Source organism: Falco rusticolus, chromosome 13 (assembly GCF_015220075.1).
Source record: "Falco rusticolus isolate bFalRus1 chromosome 13, bFalRus1.pri, whole genome shotgun sequence".
Lineage (NCBI taxonomy): Eukaryota > Metazoa > Chordata > Aves > Falconiformes > Falconidae > Falco > Falco rusticolus.
In genome coordinates this window covers 1,802,086-1,827,622 of record NC_051199.1, presented here as the reverse complement: position 1 = coordinate 1,827,622, position 25,537 = coordinate 1,802,086, and the positions used below count along the sequence as shown (strand labels likewise).

Genomic DNA, 25,537 nt, shown 5'->3' with positions numbered 1-25,537 from the left:
AACACTGCAGAAATGGGCAAGATTGCTATGTCATATATATAAATAAAAACCTGCAGAAATGGGCAATGACTGCTATGTTATAAATAGAGATGCATATATAAAGCTGCAGAAATGGGCAATGATTGCAGTGTTATACATACATATTTGCAGGCATGGGCAACGATTGCTCTGTTGTGTATGTGCAGCAACGGGCGCCGATTGCCGTTTTAGCGGGACCGCTCGATGGGTGGATCGCTCTCCCTCGCAGCCCTCAGGGGCGGGCGGGGCGGCCGGGGCCCGTTCGCCTCAGGGCCCGGCAGCGTGAGGGGCACCGGCCCCCCAGGAACGCGGGGGCTCCTTCCCCGCCGGATCGGGCCGTTCCCGGCGGGGGGCCGTCCCCGTCACCGGCGGGGGGCCGTCCCCGTCACCGGCGGGCCGTCCCCGTCACCGGCGGGCCGCTGTGTCTCCCGGCAGGCGCGGCGGGGAGGAGCGAGCGGCCGGGAGGCGGGAGCGGCGCCTCAGCGACGGACGGGGCGGGGTGGCGCGCGCGGGCAGCGCCACGGCGGCGGCCATTGCGGGCGGCCGCGGCCTCGCCTGCCGCCGGGCCGGAGGGGCAGCCGCAGCCGTCCCGCCGCGGAGACGCAGCTCGGTGGGTGCCGACTCGTCGCTTTGAGCGCTCGGGGAGCGGGGGGGAAAGGGGGGGAGCCGGGGAGGGTGGGGGGCAGCCTCCTCCCGCTCCGCGCCCCTGGCTGTGGCGCGGCGGCCCTGCGCGGCCTAGGGGCCCCCGCCGCCCCCCGCGCCTGACCCCTGGTATTTGTTAATACCTACAAATTGAGATAGGCCCAGAACGGGCGTACGTGGACTCGGAGGTTTCTCTAACTAACCGCCTGTAAAACTAGGTGTCTCCGTGTCACCTGGCATCCTTTTTAAAAAAATTAAAGGATTTGTTCAACCAACAGAGAGCAGAAACAATAAAACCCAACTTAAAAGTACCTTTGCCTCCATGTCGAGTTTCTGTGTGGCTGAAGCTGCAGTGTTTTCTCTCAGGACCTCTCCTCTCTCTGAAGTTGGCTGTTTTGAAGAAGCTTGTAAGAACTTTCTTAAGCTCCTGTGCCTTAAACCCCAGTATTTTTATCCTTTTTGCTGTATGTGCCTGTTGTTTTTGTTTTCTGTTCCACAGTGGTTTTGTGGGCCAAGTGGAAAAACCCTCTGAGGAACGTTGGTGATAGAAAGGCTGGATGATCTCCACCAGCTTAAGTCCTGCAAGAAGATGCTGAAGTGTGGAATGCTTTGGTTAGTTCTTTGCTTATATTAATGAAAAGTATTTTGACTTTTTAGTCTCAGCTTAAGCAAATGAAGGAACAAGGAAGAACCTCCTCTCATCTGAGGTGTAGGAGTGTTGTATTTCACCTACAGAATGTGGTGGAACCAAGTACGAAACTGACAGAATGGAAGGTTAAGGTAACTGTGATAACATATCCACCAAATGTGAGCATAGCTGCTTGATTGTAAGGACTAAATGCTGGAAGAGCTCTCATCTTTCCCCCCACCTCCTTACCACCTCCTTGCTATCCTGAAAGCACCTGTTAAAACTTGCAGGAAACTGCAGTAGGAAAGAAATCCTGCTACCCTTTCTTCATGACTTCTGGAAAGAGCAGAGTCATCTTCTGGCAGCTGAGAATCTCTCCGATTGTAAACAAAAGTAACCACTTCAGCAGACTTCTTAAATCCACGAACATTTTCATAAAGTAGCCGTAAACCTGAGCATTATGTATTTTCTTTTATATCCATTACGGGAAGTAAAATCAATGTTTCTTTTTTGCTTTCAGGTACTGATGTTGTACTAGACTTGTTCCTCTACTTTGTGTCAGTATGTCGAAGAAATTGGAGGCTCCGCTTTCCTTGTCTGACTGCCTCTGCCAAATTTGCATGGAAATCTTTGTGGAGCCTGTGACACTGCCATGCAACCATACCCTCTGTAATTCTTGTTTCCAGCTGACAGTTGAAAAGGCCAGTCTTTGTTGCCCTTTTTGTCGGCGTCGAGTCTCTTCTTGGGCACGATATAATGCCCGCAGAAATACACTTATCAACTGGGAACTCTGGGAAAAAATTCAGAAGAATTACCCGGAGGAGTGTGAACGTAGGATTAACGGACAGGATTTGGAAGAGGAAAGTAAGTAAAATGTCACTTGTTCTGGGATGTCTCTGTTTTACCAAGGTAATTACTGTTGGTGGACTGTGGATGCTGTGAAATAAGAAACTGCTCATAGACAGGTGTGTTACTGCTAGAAAATGCAGTGTCAGAGCTCTGCTGTGAAAGGGGCTTGTGATGCAGAGAAATGGCCATCCGTGCCTCTTTCGTTTGTAGCACAGAGGGTAAGTCACGTTGCGTGATCACTGAAGTGGATGTGTGTTCATGCGTTTTGCACAAACTGTCCATGTATGGCTGCCTAGCCTTGCTATTCCTTACTGATACAGCTTCAGCTGTAAAGTCTGTAAGTGGAATGTTTGCGTGTGTGTATTTATTACTGTCAAGTTTTAAGTGAAGTGTTTAGAAAATTTTCAAGTTTTAGACACTGTTAATTAGTTTGGTTAGAAATTCCAGGGCTTCAGTCTGTGCGAGAGTCTCTGAGCCTAAAATTGTGGTGTCAGAGAAAAGGAAGTGAAATCTGATTAACTCTTTGAAGAAGGATTTTGGGGTTTATTATGTTGTAAGTTCCCTTGGGGGAGGCTAATTGGGAGGTTGGCTTTGTGACACGTCATTCCACTTGCAGTATTATGAAGTCTTTTTCATCACAAAAAGCAAGGGATGTCAGTTATCAGCAGCATATGTATTTGCTTTATATACGATGCTTGGAAAACACTGACTGTTCTTGCTGCTCACTAACACAGTGCTTTTTTATTTTGTTCCTTTTTTAGTGCAAAGTGCTGTGGGTTTTTTTCACAGCGCTTGATTTAACTCAAAACATTCCTGTGATAGGGTGTGGAAGTAATCTTAAAATCTTTCATCATCCACTGTTGTGATCATGCTTTGTTCCTCACTCCTCTTTTTTTTTCCCCCTGCCCCTCTTCTTCCTCTCAATTAGTCTGTGTCCCCCATCCACAACACCAGCTGAGCAAGCCTGGGGAACTGAGGCAGGAATATGAAGCAGAGATTAGCAAGGTAAGTCTAAAAATATGTTAAAAAGCATAAATGTTTAGTGTCTAGTTATTTTAATTGTTCACACAAACAGCTGTAATGTTATTTGATGAAAAAGAAAGGAACTTAAAAGGGCATTGCTGTTAAAGGAAAAATTCACACAGACATGGGTACTGCTAGGCTTTCTTTAATCACAACTCAGAGTTGGGCCACCACCTCAGTGAGTGGCAGAGAACAAAGGGAGGCAGCACAGCTTATAGACACTTACCAAATCATTATTCAATGTCCAAAGTTTTTCAAAGTTTCCTTTGGTCTTGTCAGTTCTGTGAATCCATCACCTGACTCTGTCCCAGTTGATTCATCTATTCGGTTCCGGTCTCTGCCTTGGTTCCAAGGTCCTCCTTGGATCATAATCTTCTTTTGGCCTGCTTTAACTCACACGATCCTTCAAGTACACTTAGTCTTTGAACAAGCAATTCCTATTCATACACCATTTTTTTCTAAAAACACCTGTGTTTCTGAGGGCACCTGTGTATACAAATTGATCATCTATTGCTTTTCTATTCTCCTACTGATTAACTTGACCAAGTTTTAAACCAGCCTTGGATTTGACACGAGGCAACACAAATTTTCTTGTGCTAGTTGATCTACACCTCCTACCTTACCCTCTCAGTTGTGCCAGTAGCGTATGCTGTCTTGTTGTCCTTGGCAAGTAGGTGTGCTTCACAGGCTGCGAAAGATGTAGTGGTACCCACACAGCAGAATGCCCAGGCAGGTCTGTTAGTCACAGAGTGGTTGGGGTTGGGAGGGACCTCTGGAGATCAGCTAGTCCCGCCCTCTGCTAAAGCAGGTTCCTCTAGAGCAGGTTGCACAGGGTCGTGTCCAGGCAGGTGTTGAGTGTCTCCAGAGGAGACCCCACAGCCTCTCTGGGCAGCCCGTGCCCGTGCTCTGTCACCCTCACAGTAAAGAAGTTCTTCCTCGTATTCAGATGGCAGTTCCTGTGTTGCAGTTTGTGCCCGTTGCGTCTCGTCCTGTCCCTGGGCACCACTGAACAGAGCCTGGCCCCGTCCTCCTGACGCTCGCCCTTAAGGTACTTGTAGTCATTGATAAGATCCCCTCTTGGTGTTCTCTTCTCCAGGCTAGAGGCCCAGCTCTCTCAGCCTTTCCTCATCAGGGAGATGCTCCAGTCCCCTGGTCATCTTCATAGCCCTCCGCTGGCCCCTCTCCTGTAGCTCCCTGTCCCTCTTGAGTTGGGGAGCCCAGAACTGGACACGGCGCTCCAGATGCGGCCTCACCAGGGCAGAGCAGAGCGGCAGGTTCACCTCTCTCGACCTGCTGGCATTGTCCCTCCTAGAACACCCCAGGATCCCACTGGCCTTAAGGGCGCACTGCTGGCTCATGGTTAACTTGCCGTGCACTAGGACTCCCAGACCCTTCTCCACAGAGCTGCTTTCCAGCAGGTCAGCCCCTGCCTGTGCTGGTGCATGGGGTTATTCCTTCCTAGGTGAGGGACCTTACTCTTGCCTTTGTTGAGCTAGGTTCCTCTCCACCCAACTCTCCAACCTGTCCAGGTCTCACTGAATGGCAGTGCAGCCTTCTGGGGTGTCAGCCACTCCTCCCAGCTTTGCATAATCAAGCAACCTTGGCTGTCCCTTCATCCAGGTTGCTGATGAATATGTTGAACAGGACTGGACCCAGGACTGACCCCTACAACCACTAGACTCTGTGCCACTGGTCACAACCCTCTGAGCTCTGCTGTTCAGCCGGTTCTCAGTTCACTCCCTGTCCACCCCTCTTACCCACACTCCCTGAGCCTACCTATGAGGATTTTATGGGAGAGTGTCAAAAGCCTTGCTAAAGTCAGGGTAGACAACATCCACCGCTCTCCCCTTGTCTACCCAGCCAGCCATTCCATCATAGAAGGCTATTAGGTTGGTCAGGCATGATTTCCCTTTGGTGAATCCATGTTGACTGCTTCTGGTAACGTTTTCGTCCACGTGCTTAAGATGAACTCCAGGATGAGCTGTTCCATCTCCTTTCCAGGGCTGGAGGTGAGGTTGACTGGCCTCTAGTTTCCTGGGCCCTCCTTCTTACTTTTTTGGAAGACTGGAGTGACAAGGGCTTTCCTCCAGCCCTCAAGCACCTCTCCTGTTCTCTGCGACCTTGCAAAGTCTTGCCCCTGGCAATAACATCTGCCACCTCCCTCAGCACTCAGGGGTGCATCCCATCAGGACCCATGGATTTGTGGGTGTCATGTTTATCTAAATGATCTGTAACCCCATCCTCCTCAACCAAGGGAAAGTCTTCCTTTCTCTGGAATTCCTCTCTTGAGCCTCTGGGGTCTGGGATACCTGAGGGCCAGGCTTGGCAGTAATGACTGAAACAAGAAGGCATTTGGTAACGGCCTTTTCTGTGTCCTTCGTTGCCAGGGCACATGCCTCGTTTGGCAGCGGGCCTACATTTTCCCTGTTTTTCCTTTTGCTGCTGATGTACTTGAAGCCCTTCATATTGTCCTTGACCTCCCTCACCAGATTTTAATATCTAGTAGACCTCTTCACATCCCTGCATGCTCTGACGTTCCTATATTCCTCCCACGTGGCCTGTCCCTTTTTTCACATTCATAAATTTCCTTCTGTTTGAGTTTTGCCAGAAACTCCTTACTCATCCTTGCAGGTCTCCTGCCCCCTTTGCTTGATTTCTTATTTGTAGGGATGCGCTGATCTTGAGCTTCAATACCTCGTGTTTCCAGAAGAGTTCTTTTGGGGTTAGCGTGTCACCTCTCACTATTTGCATCCCTGCCCACACATACTGGAATGCATTTTATAGGTCCCCAAATGCACATTAAGTGTTTCAGACTAGCAAATGTGAAAATCTGGAACTGTTTGGGCTCTAGTCTTGTATGTGCCTTCTTGATTTCCCTCCTTAAGTAACAGACCACAATTAGATGAGCTTCAGTAATGAACACACAGCAGGTTCTTATTTGCTCTCTCCCTGTGTGATCTGTGTTCATTTGAAAATTGGAAAATATTTGAAAGAACTCTTAATGCTTGCCTGTTTAAGGATCTTGTTCCACTTCAGACATGGTAGTAGTAAGAATTACAATTGGCAATAGTGTCGGAATGCTCCTTTCCCTGACAGCCCCGTTGGTGGTTGTTACAAGAGCAGGGGTAATACACGAAGCAGAGGACTGTAGGGTTCTCTTTTATGGCAGTTAGGGGACAAGATTGCTCGGCAGCAATCGTGTTAATGGAGATAGCGCCCAAAAGCGGTGAAACAAGTACGTCTGGTGCCAATCATAAGGCATCAATACAGGATCTGAGACAAACTCGGCCATAACATAACTTGTGTAGTATTACAGCTTGGCACTCGTCTCTAAAGCAAGGTTCCAAATTTCGTTTCCCAGTTAAGAAAGCTTTATTGAAGTACTTTGCAGTCCTTGTGGAGTTACTGATTTATCAAGAGTGGGCATCTGCTATAAGGAAGGCGGATCTAAAATTCTTGTCTCACCCTTTGGGCTTTGAGTGTTTCAAGAGAGCAGGACTCTTCCAGAAGAGAGGTGTGCTGTCTTTTGGGCATCTTGCACCAATATTGGGATTACGGCTATGCAAGCAGGTTGAGCAAATGCTGTGGTCTAACTGGCAACCAGCCTTGTAAAGAATCTTGATCTGAGTTTCTCTGTAGATCCGCGTATTTGGAGATCTTAGTTCTTGTTACTAACATTTTGAAAAGGTAATGGAATTTAACCTTGCAGGAGAGCAAGGGTTAGTGGTATAGTCTTACCAAAAGGTAGGTCAGTGGTATCAAGCTGGAGACTCTCCATGCAGTATCGGTTTGATTCTTATTTCTTTGGAGGCTTGTGTAATTAAATACTGGGTTTGAAGTGTGCGGAGTCTCTGTGAATAGTGGATCATTCACATCTGAGAGGTTCTGGCGTAGTGTGGCCTGACAGTAGTCACCAGGTGTATTTTAAAAAAATTTCTTAGGTGGAGGCAGAAAGGCGAGCGCATGAACAAGAGGAGAACAAGGCAAGTGAGGAATACATTCAACGGCTTCTAGCAGAAGAGGAGGAGGAAAACAGATTGGCGGAAGAAAGACGGAGGGAGATGGAGAAACAGCTTAAGCAAGATGAAGAGTTGGCCTGGCAGCTGAGTAACAGCCTGGTGAGTTAGGATCAAGGGGGACAGTAGAAAATGTTGATATAGTGCAAGCTACTTTTCAAAGCAAAAGTTAGAATTCTGAATAATATAAATTTTATTTTAAATGTAATTAGAAGCTGTTGTCAGCCCCCAGTACTTCAGATCTTTGATTGACTATTAATTTTTGAAGAGCCAGTGGGAGGGTAAAATACCCCAACCATTTCCACCTGTGTAATATGCACTTGAAACGTATGCTGGATGTTTGCATTGTGGAACAGTTTAAAACGTTGGTTTTCTTCCAAATACTTCCTTTTCTTAATGATTTTAAAAATACTTCTTTGGAAGAAATTGAGGTCTGTAACCTGAAAAAAGGAATGTACAATGAAAGTTTACCTTATGTTTTGGGGGTTTTTTGTTAATTTGCATTGGGGTTTTAGTTTGTTGGCTTTTGCTACCCAGTAATAGTCCTAACGGTGAAGCCTGTGTACTAACTAGAGCAAAACCTGTTGTCCCTTAATGCTAGGTACAGGCAAGTGTACAGAACATGTAACATTTCTGACTGTAACTATCCATTACTTAAAGTTCTCAAGTTCATTGGACAAAAGTAATTCATTCTGCAGCAGAAACAAAGTAATTCTCTGGGTTTTCTCCAGTTTGTATTGTGTTTTGTTTTACATAATGCTATTTTTACTTGTCATTGAAGAATGATCATTCTAAAGGACGTGTGCCTAGCAGTCCTTCACCAATAGGCAGTCCCTCACCTGAAATGTCCCCAGCTAATTTGTGCAGGATGAAGAACAAACCAAGCAACTCTGGAGACATTCAGAAGTAAGTAATTAAAGTTTTTCTTATTGGTCTGTTTCTTGGTATAGTGTCCCTCTGCTCCATTAGCTTCCCTGGAATCCTGTGGTCCAACTTCCCCAGGTAATCTGGGGCAAATATTAACTGTTGAATGTCAAAATGTCTCCTTATAGGATAATACGGAGGAGAAGGGAACACTTGCCCTTCTCTTATTGTTTTTGTTTGGCAGAAAGAACCTGAAGATCTCGATTAATGCAAAGGACTGACAGTTAAAGAAAAAGAGTTTAAAAAGGTTTTGTTTTGCTTTTTTTTCCCTTTTAAGGTATCTGTCTCCAAAACTTCATCATACATTGGGATCAGCATCGTTCTCTAGAGCAGCAGAAAGAGGCAGGAGTGACTCTGGCTCTGTGGTAACTAGAATAATTTTGTTATAAATCTCAGTGTTAGTAATTAGGGGTTCTTTTCCCCTTGTGTATAGGATTGCCAATCCTGTATACCCCTTGCACATCAGCGCTGGGCAGTTTATCTTGTCCTTTTTGAATTACCTTCAGTATTTGTGATTCCTCAAAGCGGAAAGGCAAGAAGCCACGCTTGGCAGTCCACAGAGGCACACCTGCAGCTTACTTCAAGAGTTCTTTTGTATAGCCTTACGTATGTCTTACCTGTCTTCAGCGAGCTCTGGTTTGCAACCAAGGGTGTATAAAACTAAAATGACGGTTCTGGAGCTCACTGGAGGAAGGTTGCACTCCAATTTTCATCGTTCCATATGTCTGTCTTACCTTTCCTGTTGGGCTTCAAGAGAAGATGGGTAGGCTTGACCAATTGATTGAGTGGTTGATAAGAGCAGAATGCTGCAGTTGTGCAGTCCTTCAGCTAGGCTTGTGAGGTGGTTTTAAATAGTTTCATTATTGTTGAGCAAGTATATATTTTTTTTAAAAGAGAACAGTCCAAGTTAATATCCCAGAGTTGCTATGATCAGTGCAGCTACAAGAAGAGAGATTGGAGTTTCATTTATACCTGTTGGCTTTTGGTAAGTTTACATTATTAGTAGTCTCTCCCTTTTCTTCAGGAGACCACTGTCAATGAAGGCAGTGGTTCTGCATGGCAGGATGAGCAAGAGGAAATGCCAACACTGTCTCCACAGCTGACCGGTGTGATTAAAGATTCCAGTCCTAAGGATTTGTTTTTGGAATCATGCATGAACTATTTTGGTGCCTCAGCTTCAGGGGAAACTGCTGCCATTAAGCAGGAAGAAACACCAGGACCAAATTGTCCAGGAGATGAAGTTCCACATGTGCTTCATAGAATCACAGAAGGGGAAGGGTCTAGAACAGTTCTTTGTAGATCCAAAAGAGAATATGGTAGAATTGAGACAGACAGTGGCAGTTTAACACAGGTAGAAAGCATAAACCTGGAAAACTCTGCTGAAACTTGCGCTGGTACTCAGTCAGCAACAGATTCTGTGATGTCTGACCACAAAAGCGAAGTATGTGATCTAATAAAAGTGACTGGACACTCAGATGAAGAGAAACCAGAGGGACTGCAGAACGCAAAGGAGACTCCAAAAAGAAAGTCACTGGAGGCCCCAGCTGAAGCAGTGGTTGACTTGTGCATGCCTGGTAAGAAGAGACGAACTATTCTGGAAAGTTTAGAGGACCAAGGGGAGCAGATAAATGATTTTAACTTGCAAAAGCAGAAAGCCTTTGAGCAGGAATTGCATGAAAGGCGTATGCAAGAGGAGCAGGACAGGCTTCTGGCTCTGCAACTACAGAAACGGATCAACAAGGAGGAAAGGACACTGAATCGACAGAAGGGCTCTCCAGATGAGTATCTTCTTCGCACCAAGCCGCCTCAGTTTGTGAAAGACTCTCCTTCTAGAAAGGGAAGTTCTAAGGTGGCAAAAGACTCAAAGGTACCAAAAAACCAGGCCGAAACAAATCACCGCAAGAGTCGGAGAGGTTCTTGCAATGAAAACTGGCAGTCCCCTACCAGAGTCCGAATGAAATCGCATAGCACTAAGGGAGGAAAAGTTTTGAATTGTGTCGTTAATACCAGTGATGCAAATGATATTTGTTCACTGCCTAGTAAGCAAAAGACCATCCTTCAGATGTTTAAAAGTTCTGTTGTGGAGTAGATCAGCAGAACCACAGATGCATGGTGGAATGAGAATGGAAACCATGGTTTAATGCCTTCTCTTGTGTATAGGCAGATCTTCCTGTAAGCAGTTTTAAAGTTACTGGTTTTGAGGGGCATCACTTTAGGTCACAGAGGTGTTGTATATTCTGAGATGTTTTAAAAATGTACACCCCTGGACTTAAAATTTAATTGGTCTTCTTCTGACTACAGCTTATTTCCTAGCACTTGCATTTACATAATTTTGAATGTGAGTATTGTTAAGTGTTTAGAAACAAAAATAACTGATGGTTGCCTTTTATGGAAAGGATGCATATTCCATGGAGGAAACAAGCAAAAAATTCTGCATTTCCAGAGGTCTGCCAGCTGCAACGCTGAAGCTTGGCTTGGTATAGCTGTGTTCTGTTAAATTGAAGCATGTTGCTGGAATTCAGGATATTTGTTGAATTGCGTTGTTTGTATGACAGCAAGAATATAACTGGACAGCCAGACACACTCTTTCCATCTCATATACTAACCCCTTTCTTAGACAAAGAGGGAAAAAACAGGTCGTTCTCCCGCTGCCAAAGCCAAGGATCTTTCATAGATACCAATAGATAAGTGGTTCTGGGCTTGTATTTACCTCTGTTCATAGAGGTGACTTCTGCAGATCTGACTGCCACTGTTGTTAAGAAAAAGATACTTTCCTTTATTGCTAGTGTTCTGTAACTTTATTCTTGTCTGATATTACCTATGTTTAGTGTTATTTAATTTTCATATGCAAACTGGTTTGAGTCTGATAAAACCACATAATAAAAAAATAGTTAGTCCAGGAAACCATTATGATGGAGAAAGTTAAAACAAAAGGGGGAAAAGCAACGGAAAACCAGAGTTGTCAGTAATGACATAAATATAATTAAAGATTCATGTCACTACCTTGCCTGGCTGTAACTGTTCCTCTCCATTTTTAGAGGGACTACCAAATGGTGTCTTCCAGTTGGGTTTAAAACTACCATCACTCAAAAGAATTGCAGTTCAGACATGGGGAAGCTGAGGCCTGTAGGAAGTTGAGGCTGGTGAACAGTTAACCAGCTGCTGCTCAGCAGAATTCTTCCATGGATCATTTTTTCTGTTGGTATTATAAACCCATCTTTGGTTTTGGCCTTTCTTTGCTTGTAATGAGGTATTTTTCCACTATACATGTTTGAAAGAGAGCAAAGCACCAATCTACATTGCTGAAGTGGGTGTACTGGTCATCCAAGTTAGCACGTGTTTTAAATGTATGCTTCTTTTGAACCTCATCAGTGTTCTATAGGCTTTAACTGGCTTCTAGGAAATTTGTAACAAAATACTTGTCTTTTGGTGTATTAAAAAATGAAACAAAACCTGAAATTTTATTTGAAACATGAACAGCACACCGAGCCGAAAACATTCATTGTTTTGTTTTCTTTGCCTGCATGTCTCAGTAATGCTGGGTTTCTCAAAAATAAATGACACTTTTTGAGAAAGTTACAATAGGTGACCAGTTGCAAGTAATTCCCTCTTGCTGTCTCTAGCATCGTGCTGGAAACCTTCCTTCAATATAGATCTGTTTCTGTTTAATCCTTACCTTTGGGTTGCTTTCTGTCTTACCCATGCAGTCAAATATATCTTTCATGAATTAAGCTGTTAAGGCAGAGAGATTGACTCTTTTCATGCTAGTGACACATGGTAAGCACATAAAAAGGAAACTCTCCATTTGCAAAGCAGCTGAGGAGTAGTTTATTTTTTAAGTCTATTCACCCTCATGTTAAAATAAATCTCCAAAGCATGGTGTCTGCTTTTAACTTGCTCTGGCATGGAGCTCCTCCCTCCCAACCATGTCTCCTGATGACCCCTGCCTATTCTCAAGTGCTCCTCTGATTTATTGTCATTTTGGTGTCGTGTTGTTGAGGATCAGAGCAGGTTGGAAATGGTTTAGAGCAGTGCAGGGCAGTTTCTGGCCTTTTCCCACACGGGTCACTCCTGCACTCTCTTGCCAAAACCCTAGGTTTGTGCCTGATGCAGCTGTGTCTGCAGTGTTTTTTCTGTGGTCCTGACAGTCCTGCTGTACCCCTTGAAGGGTTTTGAATATCTGCCCTGTTCTTCTCAACCACTGCCTTTAATGCCTAGCACCAGTCTGAATCTCAAGTGTTTTCACCCATTAATATATAAGAAATAATCTTGGAAGTATTACAAATTCTGACTCTGGTTAATTGCTGTATATTTCACAGGTCATCACTATACTCCAGCACAGCAGTGCTGGCTTTGGAGATGCTTTTACAGCCAGGTCTGATGCTTGAGAGATACCTGGTGAAGGGGAAGCATGTGTGGTCACACAGATAAATATCCAGATAAACTCTTAAGAGCTGAACAGAATGAAGCTGGAAATGAAATACATACCCCCTGACAGCTTTGATTTTCATTAGGGTTAAACGTAATCTACTGTTTTCATTGTTTTGGAGCTAGCTCTGCCCTTGACACTAGGTAATACAAGATAGGAGGCATTCTGTTTAAAAAACGTGGCATGGGAGCTCATTAATTCAGCAGGATCATGCAGTCTAGCCGAGTACACCTCAGCAACATGCAGTGAGCTGCCCTAACAGCTCACTGCCAATGACAGGGCTCCTTCACTTGTGCTAGCTTTGGCACTGAGGACTCTCCATGATCTAATTCCAGATGTTAAAGGGGCGGGAAAAGCACCAAGCGGGGAGAGGGCACAGGAGAAGGGAGAATTTCCCTTTCTGGCAGCAATGTGCCTTGTGCAAGTAGCTCAGCTGTGCATGAAGGCATGTCCCAGCATACAGGATTGCTGCATTTAACATGAGTTTCATTCCTTTTTTCTCCACAGGCTGTTCTGTGGATTCTTTCTTTTCCCCTTTTAATGTGTCAGTTATGTGTCTCTAAATATAAGTTTATGAAATGCAGTAATCCTGGTTACAAGTTCAATGAGGGGGAGAGGGGGACTTTTCTGCATCTTACTCTTCAGTCAATCTTGCACACACCATCAATAGCAAATCTTGCTGCGATGGTTCTGTTGAAAAGAAAGACAAATTACAGAAACTGTCCATTTCAAAGGTCTAAATCAGGGGTCCTCAAACTTTTTAACCAGGGGGCCGGCGCGCAGATGAAGTGGCAGGCAGTCATCTGTGGCTGCTTGGTTTCCCCCCCCCAGCCCCTGGCGGGGGCAGAGCAGGGGGGTTCTGTAAATACGGGGGGCCGGATTGAGGACCCTGGGGGGCCGTATCCAGCCTGCTGGCCGTAGTTTGAGGACCCCTGGTCTAAATAGTACAAAAGTCTATTTTGGTGTGTGTATGTATTGAGGGTGTGTTAAAGTATTTGGAGGTATTTATGTTTTTCCAACTTACTGGATTTTGTCCTCAGTGTAAGAATGTCCTCGTACATAAGAATCGTTGGGTTTTTCAAGCAGAACGGAAAAAACAAGACTAAAAAGTTGATCATCAGTTAAAACCCAGCCTTAACTGGAAAATATACAAAACCTATAACCTATACCAGCAGCTGCATTCGAGGCAGGCTACTGCAGGCCTCCAGGTTCCAAAGATAATCACTTTCCTTGCTGCATTCATGGCATAATAATCCCCACCAGACGCTTCTTTGGCCTGTCCTTTTAGATTTTTATAGTTAGAGGGTGGAATGCGGCTACTGCTGAGTGGATTTTGGTTGCACTCACATGCTGTTTCCATTGCTACAACGTGGGAGCTTTGAAGCAGGTGAAATCAGCTTTGACTGGTTTAATGTTTGTGAAGAAAGTCGGTACTCAGGCTGTCTGAGCTGGTGTAACAGTTCACTGCTGCTCAAAAGGGTGAGCTCACCTGCATTCAGCTAGCTCTAGTGGTTTATTTGTCCCCTTGGTGAACAAGTTCAGCTCATCCAATTGCCAGGGGAAAAAAAGCAAGTACCAAAAACCCCAAATACTTTGAGAGGCTTGGTTGCTTCCCTAAGGGGTAGAGCTGGTGTGGAGATGGGAGGTAGGGAGAGAAGCAAGAGAGGGAACAGATCTACCGGTTTTCGTGGAAGCAACTTTCAAATTCTGAGACTTCAAGGAAATCTCTGCTTTCTGTGGTACTCCCTTTGGCTGACACGTGTCAATGACAAGGTGCTCCAGCCTGCTGACAGTGTTGGCAGCAGGCCAGCCACGTACCATGCTATGTTGAGAAACAACTGAAAGTGGTAGAATGCTCCTTTTCTATGGGTGTGATTTCTGCAGGTAGCATAGGGATCAAAAATGCCCAACGTGCTGCTTGTGATGGTTTTTCTCTTCCGACTTTCAAGGGCTGACAGCAAAGGTATCCTGATAGCAAGGGATACCCTGTAACTGGCACTAAAATTGGGAGTAAACCGCTCAACAACTATGTAACATCACGAAGCAGGCATTCTCTTTATTTACAGCACTGGATACACAGGGGATTGCTCTGCCCAACACGCACACCAAGTTACTCAAGGGCACACATTCTATACGGTGGAACACTTGCACGTTCATAGTACATTACATATTCATTTTCAGTCATGGCCAGAACTGGTTACAAGTTTCTCACTTCTAATGCACATCCTCAGATAGCACCACTTAAGGTCATTACCAACTCCCCAAGCTCCCCAAGCGGGGGCTTGCCCTCTCTCGGGGGGCCGAGTCAGAGGTCATGATGTCCCACTGCCACAATTACCTTTGTCCTAACTTCCAAGCAACTTTCTGCAGATTGCAGCACTCTGTGAACTTGCCTCCTCTTCTGCCCACAACTTCCTCACTCAGAGGCTTCTTTTTGCATGACTCAAGAGAACAGTGTTCTTTTCCCCATCCATTCTTTGTTTCCCATCCTTCCCAAGGCTAGCTCCCTTGATTAGAAGCCCTTAATTCTCAGAGAGTCAGCTTGCCCTAAACTTTGTGCACAGATTTTTTTAACGTAGAGCTAAACATTAAATCAGAGTTTGGTAATTTGGGAGTTTAGACAACATAATGGGCTCCCTCGTGATGTGAATAAGCTGTAAATAATATGGTCAAGTTTGTATTCATAAACCAATATTCATTTTAATGCATAAATAAGCTTGTAATTGTATAGCGACAAAGGGGTTAAAATGTCTGAAAGATCATATAGACTGTTCTGGCAAGAAAGTTACAAATCTCTGAAAGGGGAGCTGTCCTCCTTATCTGCAAAGCAAGCTGCCCTACCGAGGAGATAACGGGACAGCAGGATGGCCTTGAGTAAAATTATGAGGGGTATTGTAAAAACCCTGGGAAAGATTTCTACAAGTCTGCCAACTCATCGCTTTTGAGACCTAAGGTGAAAAGTACACCATGAGGAAGACCTACGGCCTTCCTCCCATAGACCACTGCCCACATTCTAAAGACCCCGGCCCACAATTTTTAGAAGAATCTGCGCAAGCGTGAAAGACTGATAAGCTAATTAGCATACGAAGCGAGGGTAGGCGGGTTCAGGTAATGAATATGTATAGGCATTAATGGAATATTCATTGTTTCATTATATAAATATAAGATAATCTGCCCCTCTGGGTGTGTACGATTGGTGGAAGGATCCCCCGTACACCCGGCGCCGACAATAAAGAATACTTAATCACTAAGAAATTCTGAAGACGTTCTTTGAAACACTCGACAGGAGCAGGCATACCGTTTCTTAGCCACCTCCTCCCTTGCAGGGCCTGTGGCCCCTTACTCCCACGCGAGGGTCGAGGCTGGCTAGCCCCCTTGCTTTACCGTAGGCCTCTGTAACAATAGTAAGTCCACGTGGAAGCAGGGGCCTCGCCTCAGCACTGCTGGTAAGGCCCCGGCCCTCCCGACTAACGGAAGCAGGGAAGCTCAAACGCAGAAAAAACCCGCAGCTCGCCAGCCCGCCCGGGCGCCATTTGAGGAGGCGCTGCGGCGGCGGGGCGGGGCGAGGCGAGGCGAGGCGGACCCCGTTGCCACGGCAATTCCCGCCTCTCTGGAGCCGCTGAGGCGGCGGGGCGGGGCTCGCGTGTAGCCACGGCAACTCCCGCCCCGCCCCGCCCCGCCCCGCCCGAGGCGCCTCCCCGGCGGCGGGCAGAGGAAGGGCGCGGGCGAGCGCCGCGCCTGCGCAGAGCGGGCGGGCCGGTGGCGTGCGTGTTGTTGTGCGGCGGCGGCAAGATGGCGGCGCACGGGGGCTCGGCGGCCTCCTCGGCGCTGAAGGGGTTAATCCAGCAGTTCACCGCCATCACGGGTGAGGCACACGGAAGCCGGGGCCCGCCGAGCTCGGCCGAGGCCGCCGTCGTCTGCGTGCTTAACGGGCGGCTCCCGTCCGGCCCCCGCCGCCGCATCAGGGGGTGGCCGCCCCGGCGGGCCGGGGGCGGGAGGAGCGGGCCGCGGCGTGAGGCGCCGCGCGGGATGCGGCGGAGTGGCGCCGGCGGGCGGCCCCGGGCGCGCTCTCCCCGGTCCCGGGAGGCCTCGCCGCCGCTGCCGCGGCCTCCCTCGGGGCGAGGTGCCCGGGCCTGTCAGCGGGCGCGCAGCGGGGCCCGGCCCGCCGCGGCGGCTGGTGCCTCAGGCCCGGCCCGGCCCCCGCCGTGACTCCGGCCTGCACGTCGTGGGGTCCCCCTCGGTCTTAGCGGCGGCTTGGGGGCGCCTCCCGCTTGTCCCGGTGGGCCGAGCTTCCCGGCGGCGCGGGTGCGGGTGCGTGTCCTCCCCCCCGGCCGTGCGCGCTGCTCCGCCCCGCGACCCGTCTGACGGCCGGCAGGATAGCAGAGCCGGACCCTGAGTCCGCGTTTAAAAAAAAGAGAAAACGATACCTTAAAAGTGTGGCCAACTTTCGGACAGTTTGGTTTGCTGCCGAAAATAGCAAGTCGCCTTTAAATTGAAGTTTGCGGCAGGTGGTAATTCCTGCTTTAGCTTGTGTACTTTGAGCGCTTGACCCACTTTTGTGTTTAATCTGTTTCGCTATAGTTCCCCCTTGCTTATGGCATTACGTATGAAATACTGAAGGCGTCTTTAATAAAACATTTTTGACTTATTAGTTGATGTAAGTGAAGCTGCTTTTGGTTTGGTTGCTCTCAGCAGCTCGGTTTCTGGTGGTGTCCCTGTACTCAGGCTAGTAGGCACTCACATCCCGAACAGGGATGTTGTGGGTGTGTAGTACCCTGTGAATGTCCCGTGGAACTGGGAAATTATTGATCGCTCGGCTGTCCTTAAAGAAGCCTTTTAGAGTAAACCCTCTGCATAAAAAGAAACTACAGCCAACACGTTTCATTGTAGTATGTGCCTGTGTGTAGCTTGGGTTGTGTTCTCAGTAGTGCCTGAGATATTCACTAAAAAATGAGCAAGAACAGGCAGAACCATGCTAGTTTGCTCTTCCTGACAGCTTTTTGTGATTGCACAGGTCGTTTATGCTAAATGTAAGAACACCCTCTTATGCTTCTACAAAGGAAAAAAAGGAACCTGCTGGGCTCACCCATCCACTACCGAAGTAGTTTTGATGGTTTGTCCTTCCATTTTGATAGATTTTAAGGTTACGTCTAAAAGTGTAGAACTTGTCTTGCCGATACTGGCATGATTTGACAGGTGCTCAGACGCATGCATCCTTGGCAGTTTGTGTTAGCAGCTTTCAACTTTTGAGTTTTAAGTGAATGGAAATCATTCCTGTCTGTCGGGGAAAGCCTGAATGAGTGCTATACGGCAGTTTTGATTCAAGCATAGGTGATAGTGAGGAAGGAGGAGGAGTTCTTGATATACTTCTCTCGCCGAGATGGCAGAATTGTGTTCTCTTTGGTGCTCTCATCCAGAAAAGTATTGCTCTGAGAACGTAGCTCCTGTGTGTCTTTACCAGTGAAATGATGGGATCTCTTTGAATTTTGCTTTTGAGTCTGAACAAATATTTAGTATTTTCTGTTTGCCAGTGCAAGCACTGAAAACATTCATATGGTGATGATGGCAGCTTCCCTAGGAGTGATGAATAATCAGTACAAGCACTTTATGTGCTGGTATCTCTTTATATAGAAGAGGGTTGAATATAATTTTTCTTCTGGTTCTTGTAAATGAATGAATTCACATGACTGTACAGCAAGGTTGTAGGTTGGTGTGCATATTCCAAATTAAACAGATATTGTTTATTTGCTACAGCTGATGTTGAAATGAGATGAAAATGGTAAAGAGCAGTTTGTTTGAAGAATGCGATCTTGATGCTCTTGCATAATTTTTTGAGATGTCACTAGTTTTTATTTTGGGCTTTCTTCATCTCAGTTAAGGTCTTAAAATACAGCTGGCTGCCAACTGAGTACATTTGTCTTGTCAGGTTGGTTTCTTTGGAAAACCACTTCCCCCAGAGAGTTTGACGTTCTCCAGGGTTTAACGTAATCGTGCAGGTCATTTAGAACTGATTTATCTCGACAGTTTCAAGGTGTATTCTCTGTTCAAACCAGAGCTTCTTGAGTCTTTCCCAGAAAATCTGAGAAATGTCCAAATGTGTTTTGCCCGGACTGATCTTACCTGTGACACTGATGCTGGGGAAAGTGTTTCCTTCATGTTGGTGACTTGCAGTGAACCCGGGAAGAATTACTACTGTTCCAAAAGCTACTGCCAAACTGGTTCAGCTGCATTTTGCCACTCTTCTCCTCTGTCGACCTTCCCATAGGAAAATAAACCCTTTGGCAGCCCACCACCTGTAGAGACAGATGCTGTAGGAAGTAGATGTGTAAAGGGTTGGCTGTAGGAGAGCTTCCATTGATGAGGGTCCTTCTGTTGATGGGACGATTTTTGAGGAGAATTGGGAGGTAGAGGCTGACCTTCTGAGGAAAGAGTGATGCTAAAAACTACTGTTTCATTCTGAGCATCAAGAGTAAGACTGGATTTAGTTATGTTTGGGAGAGATTTTAATAAATGTTGGTCATTATACAGATAACTATGTAGACATTTCTGCCTCCTGGCTTTCCCCGCCCCCCCACGTCTTATGTGAACTGAGCTTCTACTGGTTTGTTTTTGCCTTTTAGTACCATCAGTAAAACAGGGTGTCTTTTCTTCCATCTCTAAATATCTGTTCTAAGTGGGTAAAAAAACTTTAGCAGCTGATTTAGTATTCTCCCTGTTAAAAAGGTTAAGTTAGGATTTCATTTTTTTGCATACGCCTACTAGTATCTGGAAAAATGTACCAGGAGAAGGTCTGACTTCTAGAAAAAAAAAAAAAGGAAAAAAAAAAAAGAAAAAACTTGCGAAAACCTCTTAGATGGCTTCCACTAAGTTTTCTCTTGATGGTGAGAAGTACCCCTGTGAGATATGTATGTTTGTCTCATTTCATAGCTGTACTTCAGAGATAAATGGCAACTGATGAACTTTTCTTTCTAATTATTAGTGCTTTGAGAGAGAAAGCTTACCAGTCAGCTGTTCCTAACGCTTCCAATCAAAATGCTTTCCAAAGAATGCTGTAATTTTTCTTTGGCATTACAGGTGCCAGTGAAAGCGTGGGAAAGCATATGCTTGAAGCATGCAACAATAATCTGGAGATGGCTGTCACCATGTTTCTGGATGGTGGAGGCATAGCAGAGGAGCCTAGCACCAGTTCGGCAGGGGTGTCTGCTGTTCGACCGCACACTGAGTATGTACCTGTGAACATGTCTGTATAAATGAGTATTCTGTCTTAAGAATTTGGTAGTGTAAGGCAGAATAAATAAGGCAATTATCACTTCTAACTTGCTGTCAACTCACTGTAACACGTGTTTCTTTGCTGATCTTGTTAAACTGATCTTCGATATTCTGGGTAAATAAGTGCTTACTATGTAAGTTGGTATGTAGACTAACAAAACTTACTCGCTTGCATGTACCTCAGAAGTTTTCCGTAGCTTATACATAGCATTTTTATTTTGTAGACATAGCTCAAGACATTAAAGGGGAATAATCCAGTAGTAAGAGATTCTTTTAAATTGCTCCAGAAATACTGCTTTATGTTACTTTGTAGTTAGAGAATTCTGTTTTCTAGTTCTTATTTAGTTCCGTTTGTAAGGGTTTTACTGTGTTATTGTAAGCGTGACCAGATTTGGCACTGGAAAGGCCAGATGGTGTGCACTGGTATGCAGAGGAATAAACAACTACAAATCTACATCAATGTCTTACATGTCAGGTGCCAGTAAAGGGAAGAGTTGTTCCACTTGAGCATGGCAGAGTCCTTCACTGCTGCCTGTTAATGTGTCTGCTTGGGATAAAAGGAATATTTTGGTTGGAAGCCAGTTGGTGTAAGTCACATTCATTAAATGTTGTAAATTAAGCCTAGCCATGCTTTCGTCTTTATAAAAATCTTCCATTTCAGGAAAAAGATGGCTAACTTTAAAAGAGAATTCTTCCCACTTCTGAAGCTCATGTATAAATTTAAACAATTCTTTTAGTACTGACTTTTATAGTTGATGTCAAGTGCCTTCCTGCTTGAACCTTTGACAGGTAATGAAGTTAAAGCTGTGTATCTGTTGGTGTTGGAGTTCTTATTTGTAGACAACTTCTGGCACACCAGTGACTTAAGATTCAAGTTTTTATTGGAATACTTTCTTTTTTATACTTGACACCCTCCAGGTGCTGGTCAGCTTAGTGTTACTTCTAGGAAGAGAGAACAATAAATATGCAAATGCAAAATGGAGAATAACTAGCTTCACAACAGCAGTCAAAGATGTGGAGGTTAATAGCAAGGTTAGTGCATCTTGCTGGCATTATGAGTTACTTTTTGAAACTGCATGACCACGAGCCACAAACTGCACACTTTACAACTTTGAAGAGTCCGAGGGAAGAGGGCACTTCAGGAGTAGTTCATAGGCAGGACACAGCGATGAATTTCCTTGGGTGAGCCTGTGCCCTCCTTTACATAGATCTACGGGCCAGGTGGCCACCCTGAGTAAGTGATACTGTTTCAGAGCCCGTGTGATTTCCTTTCTTCTCCTAGTCCTAATTTCAGATTACCTGGCAGTTTCTGCAAGCCTAAGCGAGCTGTTGATACACCAGGGAGACGAGTTATGTAAGCAAGTAATTGCTTCAGGAATGGGGGGAAATGGATGTTTTGACCATCTTGTTTTCCTTGCTCTGAAAAAAGAGAGGACTGTGAGTTTCAAGTGGAAGCAAAAAGTCTTCCAACAGAAGAAAGCTGGTAATAAGGAAGATAATGGGTTTTTTTCTCTCTGTGTAAACAGTCAGGGGAGGAGGATGGCAAGTGGATTAATTAGCAGCTTTTGCAAAGTTTTAGGAAACTATTCCAAGTTTTAAGAAATTTATTAAAGATGAAAAAAATGTTTAAACAGTAGATGGACAGAGCCTGGGATCAAGTCACCCAGGGGTTTGTGTAATCTTCTCTTAAGACTTACAAAGGTCTTCCATGCCAGAACTTGACGCAGAATGTATTAAATCCTGCATCGTTGCTGTGAGTGGGAATAGATGGTCTCCTGAGGTCCCTTTTGACCCCAAGTCTGTTGATTCTTTGCAGTGGTACAGCAGCATCCTTAACTGGTTCAAGTTGCAGGAGCCTTTGGAGCACAATGGGATGTGGCTTATGTAGTACTTCGAATATTATCATCTGTCTGATTTTTTTTTTTTTTTTCCATTCCAATTTCATAGGGATGAAGTACGAGCTCCAATTCCTCAAAAACAGGAAATTTTAGTAGAACCTGAGCCCTTGTTTGGAGGTAGGCTTGTGTTCTTACTTTGGTTTTTTGTTTTCTTTACCTTGAAATGAGCTAAATGACAAGAGAAAAACTTGCTGATAGGAAGAAAGCATTGTATGTATTTTTATTCTTGTTTTTTTCCCCTGACGCAATTCTGCAGCCACGTAACATGATTGCTGACTTGGAAATAACAGCACTGTTATTGAAAACCTCACACATTAGAGATGCTACATTCCTAGTGGTACTAATTTGTTAACTCCCGTTTCATGCAACTGTGAGGCAACAGCCCATTAGCTATGATGAGTATACATCTGCGTACAGGGGGTTCAGAACCATGTGATACACTTCTGAGAGTGTTCAAGGTGGTGGGATAAAAGATTGAGCCTTAAGTGGTGAATGAAAATGAAGAGGACAAATGCGTGCTTCTCGGGGAAATGACAGATCAGAAAGAAGGGGTGAACTGTATGATTACTCATAACTTTCTCCATTTCTCGTGTGGGAATTTAATTTGCTCTGTCAACTGCACCATGCAGCTAGTTTTCTTGTTTGTTTTCTGAAGCTGTTTATCACTTTGAAACTTTTTTTCTGTACGGAAACAGGTGATGGTAATGCTGTTTTTGTTTGGGTGCTCATCTAAAACACTGTTTAGTACTCACGTAATACGCTAATGTTCTGAATCTCAAAACCTCAGTCAGAAATCTCTGCTGTAGGGGTTCTTTTACAGCAGCACAGGGGTGAAACTTCCGTAGCAGGACTGGATTACCTGGTCCATTATCCTCTCCTTTTGCACAGTGTCCATGTCTGTATGGAGATCTAAGGCCCTCTTTACGCTTACTTCCTCTAGCCTTGTGATGGTCTGTCCTTCTTGTGTTGAGCAGGCCATTTCTGGCTGGCCGTGTGGCCTTTATCACGGCAAGTGGTTTGAGAGTCTTGTCCTTTTTATCAAGAAGGGACATGCAACTGCTCATCTTTAAGGTGGCCTCATACCCATAGGAAATGCTTTTTGCTGTTGTTCAGTTCCTGTGATAGAAAGGAGAAGGAGGCCAAGCTTCAGGTTTACTCTGGAACTGCTTTTCTCTTGATCCTTTTTTTTCAACATCAGAGAGGAGCTCTTTAGGCAGGATACACAGGCTGAGTGGTGGTTCTGGAGAAAAGTGCCCTGCTGAGGGGTCTCTGAAGGCCTGAAGTTCCTGTGGCCCAACAGAGTTTTTACAAAGGTCTGTGGACTCCTATGGGTTCAAGAATCTAAGAAGTGCAAGATTAAGATCTGATGACCCTGACGCTTTGTCCTGTTCTACCTACCGGTCACACTCTGATCTTGGATGCATTGTCACTGACCATCCAGCTGAAGTGATCTGTGGATCAGTGATAGCCTCCTGGCACTGTCTGATTCACCCGTGCTAATATGCTCACTAATGCCACTTCTTTTTATACCATGAAGCAGCCTGAAAAGCTCACTGAAACTGGAGGGATGCTTCACTTGGTCTTTTCAGCTCTAACCTCAAAGCAGGGGATGTGCTGGTGTCTGTTTTTAACGGTCATGTTGAGGTGGTTATATGAACTTAGGTTTTCTTCCAGTTGAAGAGATGGCCCTGTCTGTTTGTGCTCTGCCAGATACATGGGTCCCATCTCGCAGTACAAAGGGTATCAGAAAAACAACTCTCCAGACTGCTGTGAACATCTTCACCAGCACTGTCAGGCTGTAGCTAAGCCTGGGCAAGGGAAATGCTGCTTTTGCCGAAGTGGTCCTTCAGCTGCTATTCTCAGCTGTAGCCTGAGTTGCTCTGAAGTTGGCGTTAATGGGTTGTGTTTATGCCTAAGCATTTAGTGGTGAAAGAGCTGTTACTTCCTGGAGTTAGGCATTATTGACAGGCATGTTCCTCATTCAGGCCTGCTTTTTTTTTCCCCGGTGATAGCCTGTGTCAGATACACTAATTCTTTCCTTCATACTCTGTACACCAAGAATGCAAGGAACAACTGTGTTCCATTCTTTATGCCCTTGTTGTGGCATAAGTTGAAAGATGCTGCGCATGCTATGGGTACAGAGCCAGAAAGGTCTCTAAAATGGAATTTTGGAGGTGCTTGCTTTGTGACCTGTGCATAGGTTGTGCTTTCTCACAGTCAATGGATTTTTCTTAACACAGGTTTCCGGTGGGTATATGTTAGATTTATCTCACTTTGTTTTATTTGTTTATTATTTATTATGTCTTGTAACAATTAGGCTTTGAAAAGTTACATCTTAAAATTCTTCTGCTTTCAGTTAATAGTAGTGCAGCTGAATAGTTGGAATGCAGACCAGAGCTGCCTGCCAGGATTTATTCCAAGTACAGGATTGTGCTGTACTTGAGTGGTACTTCCAGGTACTAATCCAGTTATCTGCCTGGGCTGCTGTTTTTGTGCAGCTGCAGATAATCTGGTCTGAAGATTTCCTTGCAGATAGTGATAGTGGATCTAATGGAAGAATGTGGCTGTTGCCAGCCAAGCAGCTGGGACAGGATCTGGTTAAGAGATCGGAAAAGAACAGAAATGCCCTGTGGAAAAAACAAATGTGTTTCCTAACAGAGAAAATATTCTCCCATGGGGTTTAATCTTTGCAAGTTTTTCATCTAGTCGAAGGTCTTTGGTAAAAATCTTGACTGGAATTGTGACATGTTGATGCTGTGACAGCACTGCCTCTACATACTTATGGGCCTTGGTGAGCCTGTCAGAAAGGGCTAACTGCTCCTGGGGTAAAATTTGCTGGAGGGAGAAAGTATTAGGAAGTGGGTCTTACAAACTGCCTATTTCCATCCTCCCACCCTGCAGCCCTTCCTAATTACCTTACTCCCGTATTATTCATGCTTTGGGTACCTATTCTGTTTTCCCACACATGTTATGGAAAGTGTTAATATGTAATTATTTTAATAGTATATGTTTGAAATAATTCTTGAAATAATTATCTTTTTTAAGCTCCTAAAAGACGCAGACCTGCGCGCTCAATATTTGATGGCTTTCGGGATTTTCAGACAGAAACCAGTAAGTTTCTACAGATCAGTGAGCTAGAGGTTCTGCTATTTATGTTTTTTCACTGCAAATAAGTTTGAACAATAGTTTCTGCTGTAAGCTAGGACAGCTTTCAGTGGTTGGTTTTTAAATTGCCTCCTGTGTAACAAAATCTTTTTTTAATAACATTAATAGGCTGTTCGTTGTTGCAGTGTCAGTACTGTTTGCTGATGTCTCTCCCATGTTTGTGGTACAGTTAAGGTTGTTAGTTTATTGTTTTGGGGTAGCTGGTGGGGGAGACTACTGAGTGATGGACATACAAAGCAGGTAGTGAGGATGCTGGTCCAAACACTGGCCTGTGTTACCCAAGTGAAACCTGCAGACAGTATATTCTGTCTGCTTTGATATGGCAAATATTTTTATGATAACTCTCTCTCAAAAAAAAAACCAACCAAAACCCAAACAACTTTGCCTGCTCTAGAAGGAATTGAAAAGGGGGAAGAATCTAAAACCCATGTATAAATTAAGTTCATCTACTGAATTTTTCTTAGCTGGCCAGTGGTCATGCTGGCACTTGCATTAGATCTGAGTAGCCCTGAGGCTTCTGTCTTGCTCATCCACAAGGTTCTCATGAATTAATTGCTGTTCATATGCAGAATCTCCAAACCACAAAGTGCTGGCTGTTATTTAAGCCATTAAGTTTCATAGAATGTGGTACTTTGACAGCAGAACACCAGATACTGCCCAGCTGAGTTAGAGCACA

General features: G+C 45.1%; 2 protein-coding genes across 5 annotated transcripts in view; both read left to right on the top strand.

The window, feature by feature from the left end:
• Nucleotides 1–1,819: 1,819 nt before the first annotated feature.
• On the top strand, nucleotides 1,820–11,993 carry RNF168 (ring finger protein 168). 3 transcript variants are annotated; one of them, XM_037406984.1, is made up of 6 exons: nucleotides 1,820–2,152; nucleotides 3,066–3,142; nucleotides 7,102–7,278; nucleotides 7,958–8,082; nucleotides 8,378–8,465; nucleotides 9,128–11,993. In XM_037406984.1, exons 1-6 carry the CDS (start codon nucleotides 1,852–1,854, stop codon nucleotides 10,187–10,189), a joined length of 1,830 nt encoding a protein of 609 aa, XP_037262881.1. In that variant the 5' UTR covers nucleotides 1,820–1,851; the 3' UTR covers nucleotides 10,190–11,993. The 3 variants fall into 3 exon arrangements, with proteins under 3 accessions (XP_037262881.1, XP_037262880.1, XP_037262879.1); XM_037406983.1 differs by having other exon boundaries at nucleotides 9,125–11,993; XM_037406982.1 differs by having other exon boundaries at nucleotides 9,107–11,993.
• Nucleotides 11,994–16,264: 4,271 nt separating this feature from the next.
• The window catches only part of UBXN7 (UBX domain protein 7), a 28,555-nt gene continuing 19,282 nt past the window's right edge, over nucleotides 16,265–25,537 (top strand). For both annotated transcript variants that reach the window (XM_037406358.1, XM_037406359.1), the window contains exons 1-4: nucleotides 16,265–16,394; nucleotides 19,604–19,751; nucleotides 21,746–21,813; nucleotides 24,742–24,807. In XM_037406358.1, coding sequence (XP_037262255.1) covers nucleotides 16,322–16,394; nucleotides 19,604–19,751; nucleotides 21,746–21,813; nucleotides 24,742–24,807 — 355 coding nt within the window. In that variant the 5' untranslated portion in view covers nucleotides 16,265–16,321. The remainder of the gene's footprint in view (nucleotides 16,395–19,603; nucleotides 19,752–21,745; nucleotides 21,814–24,741; nucleotides 24,808–25,537) is intronic.